At 55.4% G+C, this 25165-nt stretch overlaps 6 protein-coding genes across 6 annotated transcripts; 4 read left to right on the top strand and 2 right to left on the bottom strand.

Annotated features, from left to right (window-relative positions):
* Nucleotides 1-749: 749 nt before the first annotated feature.
* On the top strand, nt 750-1034 carry CCMA1212_003647 (uncharacterized protein; the record flags this gene model as incomplete). The annotated part of the gene is made up of 1 exon (XM_073700987.1): nt 750-1034. The coding sequence occupies one exon, from the start codon at nt 750-752 to the stop codon at nt 1032-1034; it is 285 nt and encodes a 94-aa protein (XP_073560408.1).
* Nucleotides 1035-3952: 2918 nt separating this feature from the next.
* CCMA1212_003648 (uncharacterized protein) lies at nt 3953-5760 on the top strand (the record flags this gene model as incomplete). Its single annotated transcript, XM_073700988.1, has 2 exons — nt 3953-4653; nt 4719-5760. 2 exons carry the CDS (start codon nt 3953-3955, stop codon nt 5758-5760), a joined length of 1743 nt encoding a protein of 580 aa, XP_073560090.1.
* A 398-nt stretch (nt 5761-6158) lies between these two features.
* On the top strand, nt 6159-6710 carry CCMA1212_003649 (uncharacterized protein; the record flags this gene model as incomplete). Its single annotated transcript, XM_073700989.1, has 1 exon — nt 6159-6710. One exon carries the CDS (start codon nt 6159-6161, stop codon nt 6708-6710), a length of 552 nt encoding a protein of 183 aa, XP_073560089.1.
* A 1264-nt stretch (nt 6711-7974) lies between these two features.
* Nucleotides 7975-11218, bottom strand: CCMA1212_003650 (uncharacterized protein; the record flags this gene model as incomplete). The annotated part of the gene is made up of 3 exons (XM_073700990.1): nt 7975-10606; nt 10664-11010; nt 11093-11218. 3 exons carry the CDS (start codon nt 11216-11218, stop codon nt 7975-7977), a joined length of 3105 nt encoding a protein of 1034 aa, XP_073560559.1.
* A 2482-nt stretch (nt 11219-13700) lies between these two features.
* On the top strand, nt 13701-16157 carry CCMA1212_003651 (putative beta-glucosidase btgE; the record flags this gene model as incomplete). Its single annotated transcript, XM_073700991.1, has 3 exons — nt 13701-13967; nt 14279-14444; nt 14557-16157. Coding segments are annotated over 3 exons (2034 nt in total), but the record flags the coding sequence as incomplete, so codon positions are not given.
* Nucleotides 16158-18433: 2276 nt separating this feature from the next.
* On the bottom strand, nt 18434-20928 carry CCMA1212_003652 (uncharacterized protein; the record flags this gene model as incomplete). Its single annotated transcript, XM_073700992.1, is given in 3 exon segments — nt 18434-19570; nt 19715-20910; nt 20925-20928. The coding sequence occupies 3 exon segments, from the start codon at nt 20926-20928 to the stop codon at nt 18434-18436; spliced, it is 2337 nt and encodes a 778-aa protein (XP_073560561.1).
* Nucleotides 20929-25165: the final 4237 nt, after the last annotated feature.

Below are 25165 nucleotides of genomic sequence, written 5' to 3' on the forward strand. Positions count from 1 at the left end.
GCACATGATAGCCGCTGGCCTCTTATCTTGCGGCAGCTGTGGCACTCACAAGGGCTTACTAGGGAGGTACTGGGACGTTCGTCCTACATAAGGTCCTATTACTCGTAGAAGTCTAGCATCCAAGGTAGCATCACGGTGGACTCCTATGAGATTTTCCCTCTGCAGCAGCTTTGCTTTTTTTTTTTTTTTTTTTTTTGGCCATGGATGTGCCGAGTTTGGGAAGCAAGAATTGTCATTATCAACCACCAGTGCTGCGAGGGCGGGATCATCACTGAACAGCANTTTTTTTTTTTTTTTTTTTTTTTTCACATCGAGCAGGGCGACGACAACGACAAGGATGCTGTCCAGCTGACCTTGGCTCCATCCATTCCTGGGCGAGCACGAAATCGCGGCCAAGAGATTTTTTTTTCTAAAAAAAAAAAAAAAAAAAAAAAAAAAAATCCTCACCTGGGCAGGGGACGTTGGGCAGCAAAAACATTATATCAAATTTCAAATGAAACTTGAGAAGGCTTGTTGGCTCTCCGGCGCGCCCTCTGACCGAAGCACCGGGCCGCAATGGGAGGTTTCAGGCCAATTTCCAGTCTGGCATTCTTTTCTGAATCTCTCTTATGCTTTTTGTTGTTGTGACTTGTTCCCTGCTCTCATACTAGTATAGTCGTCCTCTAGGGGCTGCTAGTAAAGCAGGGAGATATCTGCCTTGCTACCTTGCTGATTACCGCTAGGTGGTTTTCTCGTCCAGCGGTGAAACGATGCAGATCGCCAATCGCACTCGCAGCAAGCGAGCCGAGAAGCTGGCGTGCATACAGGCTGCCATGGCGTCTCTCGGACGGTACACGTACTCGTACAAGCCGCAGCAGCAGGGCAAGCAGGCAAAGCCTTTGCGAGTCAACGGCGCCGCTCCCCCTGTCTGGATGGGAGTTGGGCGGCGGAATCCTCAAAGCTCCACAGCGGCGGGACGAGATTGGATGAAATGCTCACGGGCAGGCGGCCTTCTGTGTGCTTACACGGAGGGCTGTGCTGGCCGTGATATCTAGGGTGTTTGTGCGAAGAACTATACGGTATGTGTATGAAGCTTGATATCAAGCCCAGCCCATCCATGAAGCTTTGGATTCATACTACCGATAACCGCCGTCTTCGTCCGTGCCAACCCTGAGGGCCGATGCGGGACAAGGCTCTGGTCTGGTTGCATCAATTCGAGCCGGTGGCTTTCCCAAGTCGTGCTCGCACCTCATCGGCTCGGGTATGGAGCAATTGCATGCCTGCGTTGTTGCCAACGCGTGGGCGGCTGCACTGTGCCTTTGCCAGTCTCTGGAACAGGAGAACGGTGGATTGAGAGGTTTTGCATCTGCCCAGAGGTCGAGGTGTGACATGATGATTGCGACACAAGGCTGTCCATGCTTTTTTCGTGCGTGTTCCAAACCTGGTGACGGGACAGTGACGAGGTTCGCAGCTCTCCGCGTCCCATGGCTGGATGCTTGGATATGCAGGCCGCAATATGGAGGACCTGGTCATATGGCAGCTCTGGCTCAATAGATTCATGTACTTCATACGTGCCGTGCATGCGGTGTGGTGCACCATCCAGAGGGAAGCTGCTGTTTCATTGTGAATGCCTCCATGTTAGTATACAGTAGTAGTAGTAGTAGTAGTCAGGGCCGGGTGTGTCGAGGGCAGAGCCGCGAGATTGGTCGCCGCACCGGAATGAAGAGACAAGAGGGAGCAGCGCCCAGTCAGGTCGCGAGCAGGGACACCCACAGAGCGTTCGAGCAGTGCCGCTGCAGTTGGGCTGGGTCTGAATCGATACAGCATGCCGATGCGGCGTGGGCCCAAGGATCAGGTCGTGGTGTAAGGTAGGTATGGTATGGTATGGACGAGGTAGCAGCACATGCAAATCAATAGCGGTACTAAGGCGAGTTTAGCAGGCAGCATTGTTTTCAGCATTATTAGAAACTTTGGTGAACATGCCATGGGCTGGCATGGTTGCGGTCTGAAGTTTTATTACGTGCCTCTTCTGCATCTGATGCCTCGAGCTCTCAGACCGGATGAACCCAATCCCTTGTCGCATACGGCAAAGGTAGGTAGGTAGTAGGTATTCTCCGTCGCCACAGTACCTGGCGCCGCATGCCGCTCAGCGCCTCGGGCGCCGTATCCGTGACTTTGCCGGAACCAGCACGCCACTCATGCCCTCACCTCGTGCGAGGACTGCCCTCTTGCCCGTCTCAGCAGCGGTACCTGTACATGGCCGTGTCGTGGCTTGGGGGGGGGGGGGTGGTGGATGCCCTTGCCCTTCTGGAACTTCGTGCTAGTGGCCCGCGCAACAGCCATCCGGATTCCGTGAACAGCGGAAGCCCAAGGGCGCAGAGGGCCTAGCGCTGGGCTACCGCGGTGCTAAAACAGGCACAGTGCCGGCCAAAGTTTGCTGGCTGCTCGCACCCGCGCGCACTTGGTACAAGGACTAGGTAGGTACCTTACGGTGTACTCCACCTGTCGCGGCGGCGAATCCGCACAAAGAGGCGAAAACAGGGCAGCGGGAGAGAGGAGAAGGAAAAAATAAGTTTTGGCTAAGGCAGCGTGGGTGTGCTGTGTTGTTGCGCGTACCTGGACGAGAGGGCAGGGAAGAAAAGATGAAAAGTGAGGAGAGGGAGAGAGAGACTCGGACCAGGGTGACAGCCGTGCGTGTGCGTGGCTCGGCAGTCGTACCGCATACGTGGGCGCCGCACCTTGGGTCTGGGCAGCGGCCGAGTAGCGAGTACAATGAATGAAGCAACTGCCCTTGAGGTGCTCACTTTCAGTGCCTGTACTGTAGAGGTAGGAACCTGGTCTGGTCTCTTGTCTTGCTCTCCGGCTCTTCCAGCGCCGCTCCCCATTGGCGACCCTCCAGCGCTGGGACCTGGGAGCGACTAGCGGCCTCTGCGCTAAAATGCCATCGCCAGCAACCATCTGGCCGGGCCTCCGTTTTTTCCTGCGAGGCCCGTCAACCACTTATTACGCCTCCGGCTCCCCAGCTGCGATCCGCTTTGTCGCCGCCTGGTCTACTTTTCTTCACGCTCAGATTTTCTGGCACTGTCTCGATTGTGTTAGACTGGATCGGTTGGAACGAGAAGTTGTGCCCTTACTCTCGTCTCTTATCTCGAACCAGCGCTGACTCTTGCCTGGACCCTTCCTCTCCTCCACTCCTCTCTTCTCGCTCACTTGCTCGATATCTCTCCTCCTCCCTTTTCTTCTCTTCTATTTTTCTTATCAGAGGCTCCGGTCCCCTGCATCTGCTCCCTCTCGCCGTCCTCTTTCTTGAGCCGACTCTCGTTTCACCACTGCGGCTGCTACCCTCGCTCCACCCCGGACTCGCTGGCCACCTCCAATTTCACCAGCTCCAGAACGCTACGCCGGAACCCACAGCCGTTCGGCATCGCCATCTCCTGTCATCAAGTCACCTGGTCCATCAATTTGCTTTGCCGGCACTGCCTTTTGCACGCTGCCTCTTTGCCTCGGGAATCCAGTCTCCTCCTCCTCCTCTTCTTCTTCTTCTTCTTCTGGCTTCTAGTCTTCTCTCGTCTCGTTTTCCACCCTCAATCGCATCCCACCAGGCCCTGTTCTGTCCCTCCCCTGGTCCGTGATCGCTGGCCCGTCTCTCCCGCGTGTACTTTGCCAGGAACAGAGACCGAGACTTCGTCTTAATTTTTTTGCGCTGCGTGTTTTGTGTGGGTGCGCAGGTGACCTGAAAATCGGCTCCCGCTACCGACCGAACCTGCAGCGCTGACGGCATCATCCTCGCCCTCTCATTCGCCCACGCCCGGACACTTACACCACGCAAGCCGGGTCCCCGTCTCTCAACAAACAGCCGTCGGTGGATGCTGAAGCAGGCTGCTGCTTCTCATGACTTTGTGATCCGGCAACAGAGGGCTCTTGTGCTGTCGAGCCGCGCACGCACGTCGTTGCATTGTCTGCCGAATTCACCATGACAGCCGTGCTCTCCAGCGACGACAGTTACTTCTCAGCTCCGATGCGGCGCTCTCACTCCCAGTCCAACCTGGGCAGCGGCTCACTGTCATCATATCATCACCATATGGCCGACCTGTCGAATCCGTACGCCCATCCTCCCAATAAGTCCTTCTCCGACTCCGACCACTCCTCAGCGCCTTCGTCTCCTCGCACTGCCCACATCGAATCGGCAGACGTCTCCTACACATCCACTCCCTCCAGCAACCTCTCCATTGCCTCCGATTCTGAAGAGACCTTGTCAATAGACGAGTCTCCCGAGGACCACTTTGGCCTGCCGCCCTTCACGGCCGACAAGCTGTATCTGCCTCCACAGATTCGTCCAGACGACAACCTAGAGCCTCCGCCGAGTCCTCGCACGGGAGACTCCTACAACGTCTCGCCTGTCGAACATGAAAGCTCCGTCAGCACCTCACGGCCGGACAGCCCCCAACTCAGCGACCATGCCGAAGACGACACGGCCATAGCGGCCAAGCCGTCTCGCCAAGTCGACTATCTGTCCCACGACTGGAGGGAGGAGGACATTTGGTCATCGTGGAGGTACATTATATCAAAAAGAGGAGAGTTTCCCAACAGCGCAAGGCTGGAGAATGCTTCGTGGCGAACATGGATGAAGGCCAAAAACAACCTCAAGACGATATCTCCCGAGACACTCAACTGGTATGCTTTCCCCCTTCCTGTGTGGCTGCTTCGCTGCTGTTTCCTGTGTGCTAATATTTTGCTAGGCTGAAAGACTACGACGTCACTTGGCTCTACGGCCCTCTCCAGTCTGGAAAGCGCAACGTGTCTGCTAACAAGACTGGCCCGTCCAGCGTTTCATTATCAAAATCAAGCTCACTAGTCAATCTGAACAAGAAGACGATTCTCAAGAAGAGAAGCATGTCGGAAATCATGCTTCAGAGGTCACTGTCGAGCGCCTCTCTTCTCAAGCAGGCCGCGGCCGCCGTTCACGCTCAGGAGTATCGGAAAAGCGCAATGCGACCTGGCCTGGGGCGGGCACACACAGACTACGTCTCGCTCTCGTTCTCCTCCAGGCGCATGAGCCACGAAAACAGCAGCGCCTTCGCTACATCTACAGAGTCGTCGAGCGTCACGTCGCCTTGTCCCGAGCGCAAGCATATTCACTTTAACGAGCAGGTGGAACAGTGCATCGCCGTCGACGTCAAGGGCGAGGACGATGACGATGTCGACATGGACATGGACGTCTTTGGTGACGAAAGCGATTCTGACGATGGAGTCATGATGAAGCGGGTCAGGTCAAAACGACGCCCATTGACAAAGCAGCACGCCCGAAGGAAGTCCTATACTGCTGAGGGCAAGATCATCGCCATGCTCCCGTCCACCACTCTCAAATACCAGGAAGACAGCCCGGATTCTCGCGAATCGGCCATGAAGCACAGCACCGGTGCCCGCAGCCCCCTACTGTCGCCTTCCTCCTCTCAGGAGACGCTGCGCCCTTCCAAGCCGTCTGGAGGCTTCTTCTTTGACGAGGACGAGGACGATCTCGATGCAGCGATGCAGGCTCCCAGCGTTGGCTGGCTGTCCCCGCCGAAGGACACTGGTGCTGGCGGATTGCACAGATCGACGTCGTCAAACAGTCTCCTTGACGAGCCTGCGGGCATGCGTCGAACGCCGTCAGGCATGTTCATGCCATGCGACCAACCCGAGACGTCATCCAGCGAGGGCATCTTTGGCCGGGTCATCGACACCGTCAACACCGCCCGCGACATTGCCCATGTCATCTGGAACGTCGGGTGGCGAAAATAACCGGACAGCCATCATCATCGACATGCAATTGGCTGACGTACACCAATGCCACGAGCAGCACAGCGATCTGAGCGCTTGGCTGGATTTTGCGCGCCCGGTGCCACCAGCCTAGGCAAACAACCGTGTCCACCTTCAGCCCCCGTCCAGCGACCGCAGATCCGGGGTACCTGTGTCGCATTCCGGTGATTTGCGTCCCTGCCTTCGATTCCATGATTCAATTCAAACATTACCTAATTCCCTTGGTCCAATTGAGCCCCAAGCGGGACGCGGAATCCCCTTTTTTTTTTTGTTGGGGCCGGTCACGACAACTCAGCCGTTGGCGCTGCCAGGCCGGCGTCATCGGGAGGCGAAAGCACGACGAAGGCCTCAATGGCAATTTTGTCACTGTGGACACGGACATGTCACGAGATACCTTTTGTGGTGGTCGGGTGACTTCACCTTGGCCGCCTAATTTTCCTTCACTAGCCTCTTCATTTTCTTCCCTTGGTTCGACAACTGAGGGCCAGGGTATCCCGGCTATACGACGGTTCACGACACCGTCTCTGTACTGTCTGTTTCATTTCATTTACTCTGCATTTTCCCGTCATATACCTAATTTGACGATTGCGAAGAGTTGCTCCTTCAGTTGTTCTCTCATATCGATTGTCTCTCCTTTGTGTTTTCTGAATCACGCGTTATATCAAAATATCTGGGCGGCTCAAGGGCTTATTGTTTCTCAATGTTTATCGGCGTTTGTCTGTGTGCCAACAAAAAAAAAAGGAAAAAGGAAATCATGGGTTCTTCTGTTTCTTTCCCTAATTGTTGCTAAAAATTGTTGTACGAGCAATGTGGAAGGGGGGCGATATACTCGGCTAAGAATCTGGGGCACAACATGGCATGGACTTGGGTTTTCCTTTCTTTTCTTCATGAGATGGGCAAAACAACGGGATGGATTCTGGGTTGGACAGTAGATGCATCGTTTGTAAATAGGAATCCACAGGACACAAGCAAACGGAATAAAAGACAAACATTATATAAAAAGACGGTGCGTTGCGGTGCGTTACGTGAATGGTGCGTGAGGGCTGTTGGCGACCTGATGGCGGTTAGTTGGAGGAGCTTAGATGGGCGAACGTCATGATGGGGTTTTGATGTGAGGGTACGCGGTCTACATTACATTGCGGTTGGGCAAGATGAGAGAAGCAGCGGACATGCAGACGATTGGACGGCGGATGGCAGGAGAACTGATATAGGAGAATGTTTATATTGTCCATTTTTCTTTGATCTATCTATGAGGCATTGCGGTGGGCGGCCGTGTCAATCTACGCTATGTATAGAGGCTTGTCCTTTTTGATGCTATTCGTACAGAGAGATGGGCTCAGACAGGTATGTGCAGGTGCAGGTGCAGGTGCAGCAGAAACGGACAGAGGGGAGGTCTATGTGTGTTGTAAGGTAAGGTATGGTACATGAGAGGGTGTGTGGCACTTGAGGTGCTGTGACGATGCTGCTATCAGCCTAACGTCTCCTTGCAGTCCAAAGTCCCGCAGTGACACGGAGGAGAGGCGCTTGCCGGCAAACAACTGAAACAAGGAACAGCAAAAGGGAATGGCTCCCTCGCAGGTACGTGTACATGTACTTCGTATGTAGGTTGTCGGAGTCAGGCGCCGCCGCGGTGCCAGCGCTTGAATGCGGGAAACCAAGTCATCGTCAGTCTCCAGGTTTTTGCTTTGCTTCGTTCCCAACAAAAGGACCCTGGGAGAAGAGGGTGGAGCCGGGGAGACCCCCCCCTCCCTCGTCAGATGCAGCCCAACTCTGGGGTAATTTGAATCCCTGTGCGGGGGAGAGTAAGGCAATGCTACTAGTAGCAGATGGTACTACCACAACAGGGACCAACCAGAGGCTTCCGGTGTGAGATGCAAGCCCGACGGGGGAAAAGGCCAGAAAAAAAGGGGGGGGGGGGGGGTTGTATATGCAACAAGCGTGCGGTGCATTGGGTTGGAGAGACGTCGCAGTCTGTAACAGCCGGCACCACGCAAGCTTTTGCTCGTCTCCACCGGTCGAGGGGGTGGTGAGGATTGGTCGAGACATGATGTGTTGGGCGATGCACTTGGTCAGATCGCATGGTCGTTGCCGTTATTGTCTTCCTCATTCGGCCCAAGGATATGCAGCATGCCTATGAAGCATGCTGGGAGCTTGGGCTTGCATCCTCTGGTGGCTGGGGGTCTCCAAGTGTCCAACTCATGTCAAAGCCGGCATCGATGAAGCCTCGCCGGCATTGGAGCCGAGATACTTGAGTGCCTTGACGGCAATACGCCGAGAATGCACGTTGACGTCCGCAAGCTCGACTTCAAACTGGTCTCCGACCCGGACGTCCTTGATGAGCACCTTCTGGTTCAGGCCTTCAATGTCCATCACCGCATGTAGATCGAAGAAATCCACCTTGCCGATGCAGCCCTGTCGCCAGCGGGACCCGACGGTGAACCGGAGCTTCTCAGGCGCCGTCTTCTCGAAGCGCCATGCGCGGACGAGGGCGATGAGGATCCACTCGAAAATGCCGCGGGAGACTGTTCGTGCCATCTTCTCGCGCACCTGCAGCAGTGGAAGCGTGGTCGCAAGCTGCCTGGTGGTAAAGGGAAGAATGGCGTCCAAGTTATCAATGTCGGGGTCGATGGTCCGCTTCGTCTTCCGCTCGTGCGCCAGTGCAGCATGGATCTGCCAGTGGACCAGCAGGTCGGAGAAGCGGCGCAGAGGCGACGTAGCTTTGGCGTACATGTCGAGGCCGAGGAGGAAATACGGGCCAGGTTGGCTTGCTATCTCGATGCCGCCAGTGTGCCGAATCAGTTCCTGCCGCTGGCTGCCGCTTGGTTCGATTCCTTTCTGAATCAGGGGGTATATGTGCTTTGTTGCATAGTCAAATGCCTCCTTCCCACCATGCCGGAATTTGACGTCCCTTCGATAGGGAATCGGGATGCCGCGAGACGAACACCAGCGTGCCGCAATCTCACCGGCCAGGACCATTGTGTTGGAGACGACGGAACAGCCAGTCGATGCCTCGTAGGCAGCCTTGATGTATGGATCCGCAGGCAGGAAGTTGGACGTCTCCGTCGCATCAGGGGCATCCCCTTGCTTCACGGAGACGGAGGGGCGCGGGAAGAAGTACGGCCATGCCCCCTTTGAGAGGCGCTTGCTCCGTAGGGCCTCGGCGAGCTGGTATAGCATCAGCAAATCCTCTTTGCTCGACGCATCCAGATCCTCGGCCGCAGTCATTGGGCGGTTGACCTCTGGCTCTCCATTCCCTTGCAGGGTTCCGACGGTGAGACTATAGCTGGGGACTGGCGGCGGTGGTGGCTCGTTGCAAAAACGAGATACATCTTCGGGATCCAAGTAAACAACTCTATCAAGCGTGCTGGGTTCGACCTTGAAGTCCAGCAAGTCGCCGGCCCTGTTGACTTTCGCACTGAAAGTCAATGCTGGGCTACCTGACTTGAGCGAGAACTGGCCAACGAGACCGTCCGAGGCATAGTCCTTGGCATCGTCCTCTTCTCCAAGGTTGGAGGGAAGCATAGCTTGGAAGTGTCCGGGCAGGTAAATGTTTTCTGGTATCAGCTCCATGAACTTGCAGAGGTCAGAGTTGGGCTTGATGCTCGATGCAGGATCAGCGGCGTGGACGTGAAGCCAGAACTCGTCAGGGTTATCCGTGCGTTCCAATGAGATGCCGTCGTCAATGACCATGGTGGAAACTGCGTCGATGCAGAATATGGTGGATTGCGTGTGTGCCCGCCTGGATCCTGCTGCAATATCTGGCCGCTTCGAATTTTCAATATCCCGGGGAATCTCTCGCTCCAGTCCACCACCCCTAGTGATCTTGACTTCTGGAAAGCGCACTTTGTAACGTGAAGGGACCTCCCACGGGGGGATGATGCCGATTTCCTGCAAAAACGTCCAGGCGGTGCTCTGGTCGAGTACAGCGTCGTCGTAAAGCTGGAGGGCGCGGAGGATCAGGGCGCCGTAGCCATGAAACCTCGACCCAGGTTCGAAGAGATCGTAGCTCGCCCACCACTCTAGGAATGCTATGATGTCCTTGCTAGGCTGGGACCATTCTGGCTGCGGCAGCTCCATACCATCTGCAGGTGTAAGGATGCCATGGGGCGTCCATTGTCGCTTCGAACGACTGGCCAAGACGGTTCTGCGTGCCTGGAGTATGAACAGACCCAAAGCGGTGTCTTCCAGGTCATCAGGGGTGGGCTGTCTCAAGCGTTTCCCGCTTGTTGCCGTGTAATCACGCACCATGGTAACGACTCTGTTGATGACGTTGGTGTGGGCTTGAGGGAAAACTTCGAATAAATGATCTCGGCGGTGGCAATCGCTGGTCGGGCTGAGCGGCCTGAAGCCGATGTCGTTCTGGTAAAGGGCTGCATGGACCGCATACAGGGCAAAGGGCGGGAATTGGCCGTTTGCTTTTAGAGACGCCGGCAGCAGGATGTCGGCAATTTCGAAAAGGCTGAGGTAGCTGACTTGTCGCCGGCTTGACAAGAAAGTTCGGACGGCATCCAGCTTGCTGAGGTTGCTTTGGTGCACTGTATCTGCTTTGAGTCTAAACTCCACCATCTTCTCGATCAGCCGAGCGCCGTCGTCTCTGGAAGGGCCTCTGTCGTTGCGGCGGAGTTCCTCAAACAGCTCGGGTGATCCGTTCTTGGGCATCTTGGCCATCACAGGCGCCAGTTCCTCCTGGCTCACAAACTTGGCAACGGTGAACAGAGGCGAGTACCCCATGCTGGTAAGCCATCGACCGTTGGAGGCATAGAAATGGTTTCTCTCTCCAAAGTATCCCAGATAGATTGCAAATAGGGGCACTCTCGAGCCAGTTTGCCTGGTTATACCGTTAGTAAAGCGTACATGAGAGAAAACGGGTATGTCGAAGTCTCACTTCAATTCAACGAGATCACCGGGCTGTCTGGTGCTCACGCCGACAGCAGCAGTCTCCGGCTCGTCGTCCCCCAGGTCTTCGTCGAATTCGTCTGTCATTCCAGTCTGAACAGGCCGCAGCTGGTCCATCTCGGATGATCCTGTTGACTGAGTTCGACTCAAGTGATTCGATACTCCTCCGTACAAAACCATATCGGGAGGCATGCTATCCGGATTGGTTTGTTCTCCGTACTGGGCAGTCCATAGCCGCAGTCGCTTGCGGATTGGCAGATAGGAGGCATATTGATCTGCTGATTCTGGCTGAGGGACAGATTTTGGTACATGACTTTGCCCATATTGCGGTTGAGGCTGAGATTCGCTGTGCGTGCTCGCCCAATGCTGTGCATCCTGTGTAAGTTGGAGCTTATGATCTGGGCAGGGCGAAACTCACTCTCTGAAGGCCAAGATAGGCGGTCTTAGTTTGAGAAACAAGGGGAGCTCTCGTCAGCCCATTGGTAATGACACAACAGCGGCTGCGTGACAGACACTGCCTGTGAAAAGACTGACGAGCCAGCATGACGGGCATACGGCATTCACATATCAGGACTTTCAAGGACTGTGAATTTTTCAAGCCTCCTCTGAGCTTTTCATGCAGGTGTGGCGTTGCTGTTGGTGGCGTTGCGAGTCACGTGACTGCTCTACGGTACGGAGCATTTCCTAGTAGGTTGTGGCTCGTGTCGCTGCAGATATCAGACGCATCAGCTTTTGAGGGGGAATTGCAGCAGGTGATGAATAGAGCATTCAATTGAATTCCACTCAGAGGCTCTTCCAAATGTCCCGCCAGCAGCTGCAAACCGCTGCGACTCTGTCAGTTGGAGAGAATGCGGTGAATGCGTTGCGTGTGCTACCAAATGCTGACTCGGCCAACGACGTAAAACACAGCGGTGGTTGTCCCACATTCTTTCGATTGCCTCAGCAACAGCACACAATAGCCACGATGTGAGAATCAGTCTCTTCCACATTGCAACAGTCGGTACTTAGCAGTAATCAGACGCCATAGCAGATTGCGTCCTTTACGCATCGACTCCTGAATGAGGGTCCCGTCGCGGTATGGAGCACTTCATAAATGGTGGCGTTTTTATCGCCAGAAATCAAACGTTTAAGCGTCTGGCTAGGGAGGAACCTAGATGCTTAGAGTTCACCTGCACGCAGATCCCCCGGCTTTGATAGGTGTCGTAGGCGTTTTGTCAATTCTTAGTGCCAGGCGCCAGACAAGGCAGGCAGGGTGCCGACGTCCCTTGCGCCTGCACCGAATGTTCGCTCTTACATATGTATTACAATGGCAGCAGCGCTGGGATGCAGAGGCACAGACAAGGCAGGCGCCAGGGATCGGCAAGGGCGACGAGACAAAAAAAGAACCCGCCTGCGATCCAACCCTCGCTTATTAACAGGAGAAGTAAAGAAGAAGAAGGTCTTCTTTTTTTGTCGTCCGCGCACAGAACAGGACTCACGAAACGTTTATTGCGGTGCGGTGAAGCCTCAGTTGCAATTACGCATTGTATCACTCAAGTGCCGTCCCGGCGCTCTGCTCGTTTGCTTGATCCCGTTTCCAGACGTTATTCATCCTTGCTCAAACGTTGCCCTCCGTATCTGCACCGCTGTAGACTATATACTAGTCATCTGCACTCCCGGACCAGCGCGGCTCCACGCTCAAGAGATGCAGACAGACAGACGAATGCTACCATCACGACACGAGCGACTTTCCTCATCTGCGCCTGCGGGAACCAGCGGTCTGTCGCTCGTCAGACCGAAGCACAGGGACTCAACACGGCTCTACGGCGTGCCCGGCTCTTTGACGACCCTGCGTCGCAAATTGAGGACTGCCTCTTGCCATGGGTCAGCCCAAGCGAGCCCCCTTGAATGGCAGGGGTGCGAGTCCAGTCTGCAAATACGAGAAATACCAGAATAGTAAGGCTAATAGTGAGTAGGTGACCATGATTGGACAGCTTCGGACCGGCTTTTTCCTCGAACCAGACCAGGCGCCCCTTTCTCGAAATGAGCAGTTCGCGCAGCTTAGCGGTCAAGCTCTCAAGGTGCTTCATACACCTACAATGATATTACTACGGCCATTGCGTCGAAGATTTCATGCGGACCGGGCTCAGATCGGGCCAAGACATCTCCAAACGAATCTCTTGCAAGAGCGCAAGTTTGGACTCAAGCTGGGGGTGGCAGGGAAAATGCCCTTGAGCGGTGCGGAGAATCTAAGCTTAAAATGGCACAAATGCAACCCACCGCTGAGATTGAGTCGGAGGTCCAGGCGTTCAGAGCAACGAGACCGCTGCCATTCCCCATACTTCCTATCTGGACGTGGCGATGAAGACTTGCACGGGTAGCTCCATCATCTTCAGCGCTCCGAGCTCCAAGAAATGCCGCTCGCCGGAAGAGACAGCCATCGGCCTTGAACTGCGGCTGACGCCATTGCCAACATCAGAAACGCCCGACAAGCCGGACACTACGCTTAGGCAAGGGACGGCGCACAAACTGGGCCCAGCAAGATGGGAGGCGCTGTGTGTGCCCTGGCCCGCTCATGCGCCAAGCGGAGTAGGCAGACGCAGGAACAATCTCGCAGCCTCTCAAGCTAGCAGTAGTGTCGAGCCAACCCGCGTCCGAGATTAGCCAGAGGATCGTCCCTCGGCGTTGATTTGCCAGAGCTCTCTGGTCTCCTGTGCCTCCAACAGGGAAGGGAGCGGCGCCAGCTAAACATCTCAGATGACAAGGCGATGCTCATCTCCTAGCACGGAGGTGATCAACCACTCATCACCGGGATCCCGAGCTTGCAGAGCGATGGGACCCATGGAGCCCTGATTCACACAACCGCAATCGAAGCGACGCCCAGGTGTTCTACGTCTGGTTCTGCGGAATATTCGCTGATCAAGAGCATTCCCCTGGTCCAGCTCTGCAAAGCTCAGAAGCCTCAATGTCGCAGCACTCTCCATTGTTCGCAGCTCAGCTCCTCACAGCTCGGGTAGCAATAGGCAAGTACACAATTTGTTTCAGCTAGCCGCGCCGAGTGCTCGCTGCCCCTTTCAAGGAGGACTCTGGCGCAAAATCGTAATTGCTTGGCCAAGCTCCACCCTCCCCCTATCTGGCGTCGAGAAGCTGCCTTGGCCCAGCAGCTGCTTGTGTCGGAAGCGACCAGCGATGGGCGCAGAGGTAGCCACAGTGGCTCGTCTTCCTTCCACCCCCCTTCTCGGTCGACCCCCTGTCATTCCTCTCCCAGCTGGAGCGGTACCTCGTCTGCAGCAAAGGATTCCACGGCCGACCAGGTATCACACGTTCCGGCCGATTGTTGGTGAGCACACCTCCCATGCTACCTGGCCAAGTCTAATAACAACAACGAGCCATGTCACCCGCCTGCACGCGCACCGCCCGTACTCATAATAATGGCCGCTCTGCCCACCTGGCCTTGACGTCTTTTGTTTCTTCTCTTCCTCACTCCCCACGGATCGTCAAAGCGAGGTCTTGAAGGAAGCTGCTTCCATTCGCCTTTCCTGCTGTTGTTCTCCAGTAAACCAACTTACCGCTTCACTCTTTTAGCGGGCATTCTTTTTTGTACTTGATATTTTCCACGATGAAGGGAACCTTCGCCGCCGCTGCCGTGGCTGCCCTGACCGGCGCCGCCAGCGCCTCTCACGCCCACCGCCACGCCCACGAGCTCTTCGCCGCGAAGAGGTTCCAGACTGGCGAGGTCTGTGTTCCGGGATGCACCACCATCTGGTCGACCATTACCGGCGAGCCTACTCGTATGTTTGATCATCCCCCACGGAGTCTGCTGAGGGGGAGGAGATCAGAGACGCCGGCCCCCAAGCACCCGGTGTAAGTGGCCTTATGCTAACATCATGACCCGACGTGAAGTGGTTCCCGCCAAGGTCCCTACGACCTCTGCGGCTCCTATTGAGTCCACGACTGCCGCTGCGCCGGTCACCACCACCGAGGCCCCGGCTCCCCCTCCTACTTCTGAGGTGGTCGTCGTCCCTGTGCCGACTCCTGCGCCGGTCACTTTCCCTACGCCCGGAACCTACACGATCCCGGCCACGACCATCACCCTGACCGACACCACCACCGTCTGCGGTGCCAGCTCTACCCAGGTTCCTCCCGGAACCCACACCGTCGGCGGTGTCACCACTGTCGTTGAGACGGCCACCACCGTTGTCTGCCCCGTTGCCACCGTCTCGACCAGCGGCACCGTGGTTACCAGCGTCATTGTGCAGACCACCTACGTCTGCCCTGCCGCCGGTACCTACACCATTGCTCCCATCACCACCGTGGTTCCCTCGTCCACGGTCCTGGTCTACCCCGTCCCGACCAGCTACGAGCCCGGCACCTACACTGCTCCCGAGCAGGTTGTCACCGTCACCGAGACCGACTACGTCACCTACTGCCCCTTCGCCAGCTCTGGCCTCCCCACGACGACGGCTGCTCCCGCCCCTGTGACCACCAGCCCTGCCTACAACCCTCCTGCTCCTGCTCCCGCTGAGACTACTACCCAGGCTGCTCCCTCCATCCAGGCTGCTCCCTCCATCCAGGCCGTCTCCAGCGCTCCCACTTACGCTCCCCCCGTGGTTTCCGTTAGTGTCTCCATCCCCCAGCCCAGCCAGGCTGCTCCCAAGCCTCAGCCTCATGCTCCTAGCGGCGGTCTGAGCGGCAGCAACGACCACTATGGTATCACCTACACTCCTTATGAGGCTTCCAGCGGCAACTGCAAGGCCGCCTCCGAGGTCGACGCCGACATTGCCAAGCTCAAGGCCGCTGGCTTCCAGGTTCTCCGTGTCTACTCGACTGACTGCAACACTCTCGAGAACGTTGGCAACGCCGCCAAGAAGTACGGCATTGACATGATCATTGGAGTCTTCGTCAAGGGTGATGGCTGCAGCTACGACACCCCCGACATCAAGAGCCAGGTTGATGCCATCTCTTCCTGGGCTCAGTGGGATATGGTCAAGCTCTTCGTGGTGGGTAACGAGGCTATTATGAACGGCTTCTGCTCTCCTTCTCAGCTCGCCAGCCTCGTCTCCACCGTCAAGGAGAAGTGCAGCGGCTACACCGGTCCTTACACCATCTCCGAGACCCTCAACATCTGGCAGCGCTCCGACGTCTCCTCCGCCATCTGCGGCGTTGTCGATGTTACCGGTGCCAACATCCACCCCTTCTTCAACTCTGCCACCACTCCCGAGAACGCGGGTGACTTCGTCTCCGGACAGCTCGAGCTCCTCGGCAAGATCTGCCCTGGCAACGACGTCATCAACCTGGAGTGCGGCTGGCCCAAGCAGGGTTCGTGCAACGGCGCCGCCTGCCCCGGCGACAGCGAGCAGGCTACCGCCATCAAGTCCATCCGTGAGAGCTGCGGTAGCAAGACCGTCTTCTTCTCTTACGATGACGACCTGTGGAAGCAGCCCGGCAGCTTCGGCTGTGAGCAGAGCTGGGGTGCTGCCGCGGCCTTCGACATCTCTGCCTAAGGGGGTGTTTGGGGCATAAGCAATGCAACGCGTGATGGGTTTTTACTGCAGCTGAACGTCATTTACTGAATGTATCCGAATGTCAAGCTCGCCCGGCTCTGTCCGCCAGCCCCCTTTGTGTATACTTGCGACCAGTCCGGGACCACGAAGATATCCTGATGCCGATTTGGAAGTTCAGGCCGTCATGACAGCGTCGGGGGCCGGTCCTTGACTTGGAACTTGGTTGGCTGCGAATTTCCTTTTGTCCTTTGTGGTATTTTGTGATAGCGGGTCTCAGGGCGTGTGTTTTTGGCAACTCCGCGGTGTTTCTGTATATGAAGTCGCCATAGATCCGGGTGTACATTTAGCATCTGATTCTAATGCTGTAATTAATTAATATTCGATGAACATTTTACATGGTGATGTTGAACCGAGATGACCGAGACACCAATCTTTCTTACTACTTACTAAACAAGTACATAGCTGTGCGCGTCCAACATTGGCGTGTCGATACGCCACTGGGCCTTGGTCACTACACTTTACGATTATAATTCAAATTAAAATGCGGACTTTGAACCTGCTTCGAAAGCCCTTTGATTCACGATGTGTGATGGCTGCAACGTTCAACAGCGAATAGAGACGCGTCATGGCTGAAATCTGAATTCCATCTATGGTGGCCACACGAGCGCCGTTTGAGCACTTGGCCCTGGGGCCTACCCTACAACGTCCCGAATCTGAAACTGTAATCGCTTTTTTTCTCTCTTCTTTTTTTTTTTTTTTTTTTTTTTTTTTTTTTTTTTTTTTTCTTTTCTGCGTACATCAAACTGAAAATTAAGAGAAGGCACCTACCGCGCTTGTTGTGGAGGGTATAGAGATAATGGTTAGCCCATGGCAGCCTGCTTCTTGTTGCTGTTGTGCTGCAGATGGCAATAGAAGTATCTGTCGTAAGTAAGTTACGCATGAGAGGCTGTCTAAAGCACACAACAGGCTAGGAACTGGGGCGAAAGATTTCTTCTATGCAAGACTAACGAATCTGTTCTTGTTCTTGTCCTCCGACCCAATTGGGTTTTCCCCTTGCATTCATCATAGGTAGCAGACGATCTTCTAGACCAAGTGACGTGGAAACCTCTTGTTCAGGGACGCCAACTGAGATGACCTTGCCAAACAGTTTAGCTGTAGAAAGACGGAATGCGTATCCCCATTATGTTGTAATCGGAGATACATACGATAATCCCCTGAGATGTTTCACTTCGATGATTTTTTTTTTTTTTTTTTTTTTTTTTTTTTTTTTTTTTTGTGTGTGTGTGTGTGTGTTCATCCTTTCCTATGTAGGTAGGCCACAGAAATCCATATCCTCCCTCCCTTGCTACATAAAGAATCCCGAGTTCCAAAAATTCAAACCCCCTTTTTTCATCTTTTCCTCGGACGTCCAATAAGACCTTGATGCGAAACCACAGGAGGATTGTTTTGCCTTCTTTACATTCATGCAAAAAACGCGTGCGAAGAGAAAACCCCAGTAAGAATCGGAGAGGAAAGACTGAAGGGGAAGTAGATGATTGATTGAGCACGATGAGAGTTGAAAGAGAAGAAGAAGAAGAAGGAAGATGGCTCGCTGGTAGCCTCTTACATGCCATGTCCTCGTGTACTTGACTCCAATGCATACACACCCAATGCCCAAAGGAAGATAACAAACATAGCAAGAGATTTGATGAATGAGATGAAATGAAATAATAATGCGTTCGAGCCACCATAACAAAGGCTAAATTACAAGCTTTTGTTTTTGTGTTCAAAGTTTCCTTTTTTTTTCTCTTTAAAAAGAAAAGTTGGAAGATTTCCTTTTCTAACTTTTGCATCGCCATTTGCAACATATGGAAGTGGGAATCATCATGCGCAAAAAAATTTCAACAGAAAAGAAGAAACAAGTCTTCGTAAATCCTTGTACCCTATTGACAAGGAGAACGAAGAGGAAGAAGGAGAACAAGAGACGGATATGTTCCACAAACAAAACTACTGAAAACGGCATCTGCCAAGCAGCAAGTCCGCAAACCACAGTTCCCAAGAAACCAAAATGAAGTTGCAATCATCGTGCCGACAGAATGTAAAAGAGGAACAGCGGGCAGAAAGTTCAGGTCATCACTGGCGTAGAGGGAATAATAAAACGAAAACGAGTATGTACAAGCCAAAAGGGGCAGCTTGAGTCAGAATGTGACGCGACAGAGGACAAGGAAAAAGGGGGGGGGAAATATGCATAGGAGGAGAATCGTAACGTCATAACTGGCTGTCGGCAGCATCCGCGCTTAGAACACACCCGGGCCGTCCATGTACATCGGCGGCCGGCGCCGTTTCACAAAGTTCCACTGATTGAAGGGCCCTCGCTCTCCGTACATGATGCGCTGGCGACCTCCCGAAAGAGGCTCGTCGACTCCAAAGCTGCACCGCTCAAATTGCAGCAGGCCGCCGCGGTGGGCGTCGCAGCAGAGGACGTTGAGGTCCTGCCCGTCGTTGGTAAAGGCCACGCCTCCAATCTCGCCAAACACGTCAATGGTCTGCTTGGTGGCGAACGTTTGGGCGTCAATCAGGTTGATGAAGTCTGCTTCTTCCGCCGCCGCGAGGACGGGCCTGCCACTGCCAGACGGGGAGAAGCGCAGGTTTCGGACGCCGGCCATCTCGGTCGATATCGTGGTGAGCGGCGCGCTGACCCCGTTGGCGTTGCGCCAGTAGCGGGCGTCCCAGATCTTGACCGTCCTATCCTGGAATCCAGTGGCAACGGTGTAGCCGTTGTCTGACCAGTCGCAAGCAAATCCGTAGTCGCGGTGTCCACCCAGCTGCTGCAGGATCTCTCCCGTCTCTGCGTTGGTGATGAGGACGTTCAGGTCATCACCCACAACGACCCGCAACCGACCGTCCGGTGACATGGCCGAGCAGTTCAGGGCAAACGGATACGTGAACTTGGCGGTGAACTTTTCCGTCTGCAGGTCCAGTAGGCGGAATCCCTGGTCGTTGCTTGCAATGGCGGCAACAGGACTTCCCGATCTCCTGGGCTTGTATATCTTGATGTGGTTGGTTATCCCACTGATGTCGTTAGATATCTGTCCCTCGGAATAGGCCTTTTTGTCCCGTGTGCCTAGCGACTGTAGGAAATAATCCCCACTAAAGGTGCCAGCCATCAAGACGCCGCAGCCGGCATCGAGGGTGGAAACTGCAGGGGCCGTCATGCCGGCGAACGCACGAAGATTCATGGCCAGGCTTGTCTTTTTGGTCGAGTTGTTCATCACGTTGATGCCCTGGTTGCTGGGATAGTACGCATGCGTCCGAGTGGGACATGCTAGCACGCTCCGAAGCTGGAAATGGGCCAGGCTGATGTCTTTCCGAATGTCCATTCTCCTGAATCTGAAGAAGCTGTCGGTAGAAGGGAGCCGTGCCTCTGCTGAACACTATACAATCCTTGTGTTAAAAAAAGGGGGGGGAAAGACAGAAAAAGGGTGGAATAGGAGACGCTGGATTTACGCATATTGGACAAGGAAGCATGACTGCGTTTGCGTGGCGCCAGGGGGGGGGGGGGGAGAGACAAGACTTACATGAATATCAGAGCCCGTCCTGTTGACATAGTTCTTGTATGTGAGTCGACGGATCCGCCTGGCGGCATGACGGGTCGTGTTCATGCTGTCCCAGTCCAACCCTTGCATGTCGCAGCCGTCGCCGCGCAGATCATGGTAGTGCACCCGCTCTACTCCGCTGGTGGCTTGCTTCAGGACTCGGTGAAGGCCCGGGGCAGACAGCTTTTTGCCGCGAACGACGACGTGGCCGTATGCCCATACGCGCAAAAAGTCAATCAGGCCGTAGTTCTCGGACCCCAAGATGCTGGGGTTTGGGTTGCTGATATGGACGGGAGGGAAGGGATCGAGCAGCAGTGCTTGCTCTTCCTCGTCAAGGGACAACTCGTCATCCGTCAGTCCTTGTCCCGGCAGCTGACCTGTGGCTTGGTTGGCAAGAGCCTGTGTGAGGGCGGGCGGTATGGAAACGGGCGCTATCGGCTGCGGACCTGTCCCTTGCAGGTATTGGAGGAGGGACGGTATCGGAGCGTTTGAGGCGGCGGGCATCTGGTCTGGTGGTGGTAGATAGAGATCGTCCTCCATCAGCGCCAATTCGTCCTCGTCGTCCAAGTCTTCATCGTCATCGAGGTCGTCGTCGTCGTCGTCGTCTTCTCTCTCCATATCCTCTTCGTCGTCTAGCTCGTTGGCGTGGTAAAAGTAGTGACTGGGGGCCATTGCGCCGCTGGCCATGGGGTTGCTGTGGACAGCTCCATTGTAACTGTTGAGAGGCGCACCTCCATCGCTATCACTCATTTCTTGGTCGTGGTGCGCCTGGGGCGGAGGATACTGGTGGCCCTGGGCGTACGACTGTCCGTAAGCATGTCCGTAGTACACGGTTGTGTAGGGGAAGTCTGGATTCGTCTGGTACCCCAAGCTGCCGTTGCCGTTGCCGTTGCCGTTGGCAGCGCCGTCGGCAGGGGCAGCGTCGACTGGTGCGGGCGTCATGGCCTCCTCTGCGTCGTAACTTTCGCCTTGGTCGTGCTCGCGATGCTCGTGGTGCTGGTCGCCGTATATCCCGACGTTATTGCTGCTCCCGGGCGCATAAGAGGTCGCATCCTGTGCCTGAGCCTGGCCCCTGTTGTCCCCGTGCTTCGGCTGCTCGCAGTGGATGTGGCAGCTGTGATACTGGATGCAGTAGACGCAGCGTTCGGGAGGAGGAATATCGGTCTCGTCGTAATCGTCTAACTCGTCGAACCCATCGTCCTGCGGCAGTGGAAGGGATTCGGATCGCATGACTGTCAGCGACGACAAGGCTCGGGAGCCAGGTGTTACGGGATAGCGGCAGCGCACGCGCACAGCCGGCCTGCGTTCCGACTTGTGCCTTGTCCGGCTGCGTTTTCTGCTGCCGGTTGCTGGGCCCTGGCCGCTATTCCCCCGGTAGAATTGAAGGCACGAGCAAGGGGGGGGCTGTCGCGCCTCTCGCTTCTTGCCTGCCTTGATTTGGCGCAACGATCCAAGCCGTCGGAGGCACTGAGTTACCCAGCAGCCGTGCGCTCCTCTATTCCAGCTTCGTCGAAGAGTCGCTGCCCTTGTTGTTGCGACGGCACCTTGTCCTGGTCCTCGTGGGTGTCTTCCGCAATGTCTCGCGCTGCCCCGAGCCTGGAGACGCCCAAGATCTCGATTGAGTGCCGGTATACCGCCGTTTGCTGCTCTCGTCCTCAGCCGGCGGTATCCCAGTTGTCCTGCTTGACTCGCCCACGCACTAGCCTCTTGAAAGCCCGGGCTTAGCTGCTGCTTGCTGCAAGCCTCCACCGGGCAGCCCTCGGTATACAAGCGTCGTCTGGCAAAGCGCGCGCGCAGGGTCGAATGGTAGACACGGTACCCTGAGGTCAAGGACGGGCATCTACGAGGAAGGACACGGAGGCGAGGATGCCGCCGTTCAGCTCTTCCTCGACACTGCCTGTGGGGTGGGATTCCGTCAGGTCGCCGACGCTATGCTGGCAATGCTGGTGAAGATGCTGGGTTCGGAGTCGGCAGCGGATGGCAGTGGGCCGGGAAGCGGTGGCTTGTGCTTTGACGAAAGGCACAGGGCGTGCAAGTAGCGGCTCTGGTGATGGCGATTGTGGGCGCTGTCGGAGCTGACGCCGATGAAGGCGAAGAGCAGGTGTCTGAATGATGGAGCGGGCAAGCGGTGCGAGAAGCCAAAGTCGTCCTCGTTATCGATACGGTCGCCCTGCTAAGAATGTTGGGCAGAGGTTGCAGTTGGGAGAGTTGAGGTTGGGTTGCGGTGGCGGCATGCAAGAGGCGTCTGAGTCGCAGAGAGGCTCAAATGGCTGGCGCGAGGTTGTGGACAGGGCCCAACTCTAATACCGGCTGCCGCATATACAACGTACAGTATGTGCAGAAGTACGAATCAGAGAGAAGGGAACGAAAAGGACAAGAGAGGTGTGTGCTCAAGAAGAGCAGCAACTCGTTCTAGTGCGAGTCAAGTCGTCACCTCCCCTCCTCCGAGCCTTTTTTTCCTCCTTGTCACCTTTGGCTCAACTGTCACTTTTCCTCGCTGTTCCCCCCTCCGATTGCAAGTTCTGTTGAGAGAAGAGACAACAAAAAAAGAGAGAAGAAGCAGCAGCTACGTAGGGCTGACGCCGATGGCTGGCAGAAAACGATGCTGTTCGCCAGCTGCGGTCGAGGGGGCACACGAATCACTCAATCAAGGAAAAGAAGCAGGGCGTCTGTGGGTTGATTTGATGGCTGTTAGCGCCGGTTGCGGCCTGGCCGAGGTGTCGTCGTGCGAGGATTTTTCTGATGCAATTTGCAGGAGAGAAGAAGATGCATCAGACGGAAGGTCCAGAATCAGACACATCATATGCGCGGCTGGCTGGTGAGGAGGCCATTCTCCGAGCTCCCAAAATGGGCGCCAAAACCGGTTTGACTGATGGACGCCGGTGGTCGTTGCACGTCACCCCGACTTTCGTTTTTTTATTTTACAGTACACAATACATCGGGCGATGCACTTGACCACGGCCTTGCACGCACAGCAAGAGTTGCCGGGCTGCTTCTGCTGGGGGGCGATCCCGTTTATTGTCCGCCAGAGAGACGCACGCCATAATAATACGAGTTTGGTAGTACATTACCCATCAACAGCGACACCCTGGACATGCTCACAGCCTGGCCGGGGTCTTTCCCAAGCATTTCTGTACTTCATACATACAGTATGCAAGGACAGAAGGACCAGGGTGGACCACTTAACATTGCACTGCTGTTGATATCCGTACTGTCTGGTAGGTATGTAAGTATTGCACAACCTTGCTCTCCTCATTGCTGGGCCAATCCCTTGAATCACTTGGACGCCCAGCGACAACCTCGAGAGCCGCGCGTGCGAACCCGGCGCCTAGACGGGCCTCTGCGGGAGCGTCGCACAGCAGCCGGACGACGCCCGCGGCATTGGCCAGCTCTGACAAGAGTGGCGCTGGGAGCTGCAGCTGCGTGAGCAGGTTGATGTTGTGATGGTGGTTCTGGCCAGACGATGGATGACTGGCTTGTGAGCGAGGGCAGGCGGATTCTGGTGGCGCAAACAGCGCCGGATGTCGCTGGTTTCCAGCAGGCGTATGAGTACAAACAGGCAGTAGTTGGCACTTGGTGATGATCCCATCTCACCTTCGTTGTCTTGTGCAGGTGGTGGTGTCTGGTCTTGGGTTGCTTCCCATCAATCCATCCTGTCCCAGAACCGTAATGTACAAGGAATAGGTACAGGCACAGGCACAGGCACAGGCACAGACAGGCACGGCACGAATATGGACTCTCGACTGCAAGTGCGCGGACTTGCTTCCGCTTCTTTCTCTTCCCCCCCTGTATATCCGCTGCCGCACATTCAAGGTTGCTTCGGGAGGGGGGGCGTCTGTCAGGGTTTGATGGAGGGATTAGGTACAAGCGCAGGGAATCGTGCATGTGCTATCGTCGACCGGATGGCGCTTCCCTGCAACGTCCCTCGGTCCCCTGGAATCCGACGACGAGAACGAAGATGGACGTTGGAGTATCATGCCTTAAGACGCCGTACAGAGTATCTCGTCTCAGCAGCAGTACATGCAGCGAAACACGAATCACCAAGAGAAAAAAGAGAGTTAAAGAAAGAAAAAAGAAAATACCCTCAACTTCCCCGTTGCACGTTCCTCATCACAGTAGTACCCAAATCTCATCGCCCACTTTCATTCTTCACCTTGCCTCACAACACCTCATCTCTCACATTTCGAAAGCCACTCGTCTTCTTTCCCCGTTTGCATCTTTTTCCACTCCATCGTTTCTATCACAAAAAAAAAAAAAAAAAAAAAAAAAAACAATTGCTTGTGATACAGCGCATCCACGACACGGCACGGCCTCGAGAGTCTGCTGTGGACGAAATTGCCGCATGTATCGAATACAAGGTGGCCATTCACCTTCCATCTTCTGCCGGCATCGCCTCCGTCGATAGCATGCTCCTTCTCCTCCTCTTCGGACTCTCCCATGCATCTGGCGACGGTTCGTTTTCGTTCTGGCCCGATTTATGCAAACCATTGACCGGACAAGAAGGCCCCCCCTGGCAATTGCAAAAGGAAAAGAACAATGAGCCAAAAAGCGTCAAGTTCAACGGGGCACCGCTGCATGGCCTTGCAGAAGAATCCCTGACAAGCTTCAATTTTCACTATTCCCCAAGCCACATGCTCGTCGCCGCCGAGGCACGTCGTCTCCCTCTCCCTCGCCTAGGCCTTGATGCGCACCAGTGGGAATATCAAGACTATCCAGCATTGCGGGAATATGTGTGACAGCCACGCGCGCGCCGCTCTCTCTCTGTCTGGTTGCCGTCCTCCTCCTTGTCAGGGTCTGGTAAGAAACCTTGTCTGCAAGCCAGGGCCCTACATCTGTTAAACCTACCACGTCCACTCATCTCGACGGGAGCGCATCATCAAACCAGCCTCTCGCCTCTCTTCAGCCTTGGCCTGGCCGGGCCTGATTGTATGTACATGAGTGCTTGGCCGCCTCGGCCCATGCCATGCCATGCATCCCTCAACCCTCTTGTCTCTTTGTTGTCTCCTCCCGGCATCTCGTCATCTCGTCACCCCGTCTGTCATGTGTGTAAGGTTTGTGCTAGTATCATCGCCTCTTCCTTCGGCCTCTTCCCCCAAACAGGAGCAGCGCGTCACTCGTCTGTTTTCCAACCCCCCCGTCTCCTTCTCTTCTCCCCAAAGCCGCCATCGTCCCTCTGTTGGGCTTCACTGCATCTTTGCCCTCTTTTCCCCCCCTCCCACCCCCTCCATCCCCANCATCCCCATCCCATCCTCATCCTCCATCCCCCCCCAATGCCCGTGATATCACAAGCCATGGTCTGTCTGCCTCACTCTTGCATCGGCCCTCCTTCCAGCTGAGAGGGTCCGGCAACACGCTGGGCCACACAAAGGGGTGTGGCCACCTTGCAGCCCTGCCCGCATTGCAGGATCCATATTTTCCTTCACCGGTCGGGGC

This window comes from Trichoderma ghanense, assembly GCF_004382785.1.
Source record: "Trichoderma ghanense strain CCMA-1212 chromosome Unknown scaffold_3, whole genome shotgun sequence".
In the NCBI taxonomy this organism is placed as follows: Eukaryota; Fungi; Ascomycota; class Sordariomycetes; order Hypocreales; family Hypocreaceae; genus Trichoderma; species Trichoderma ghanense.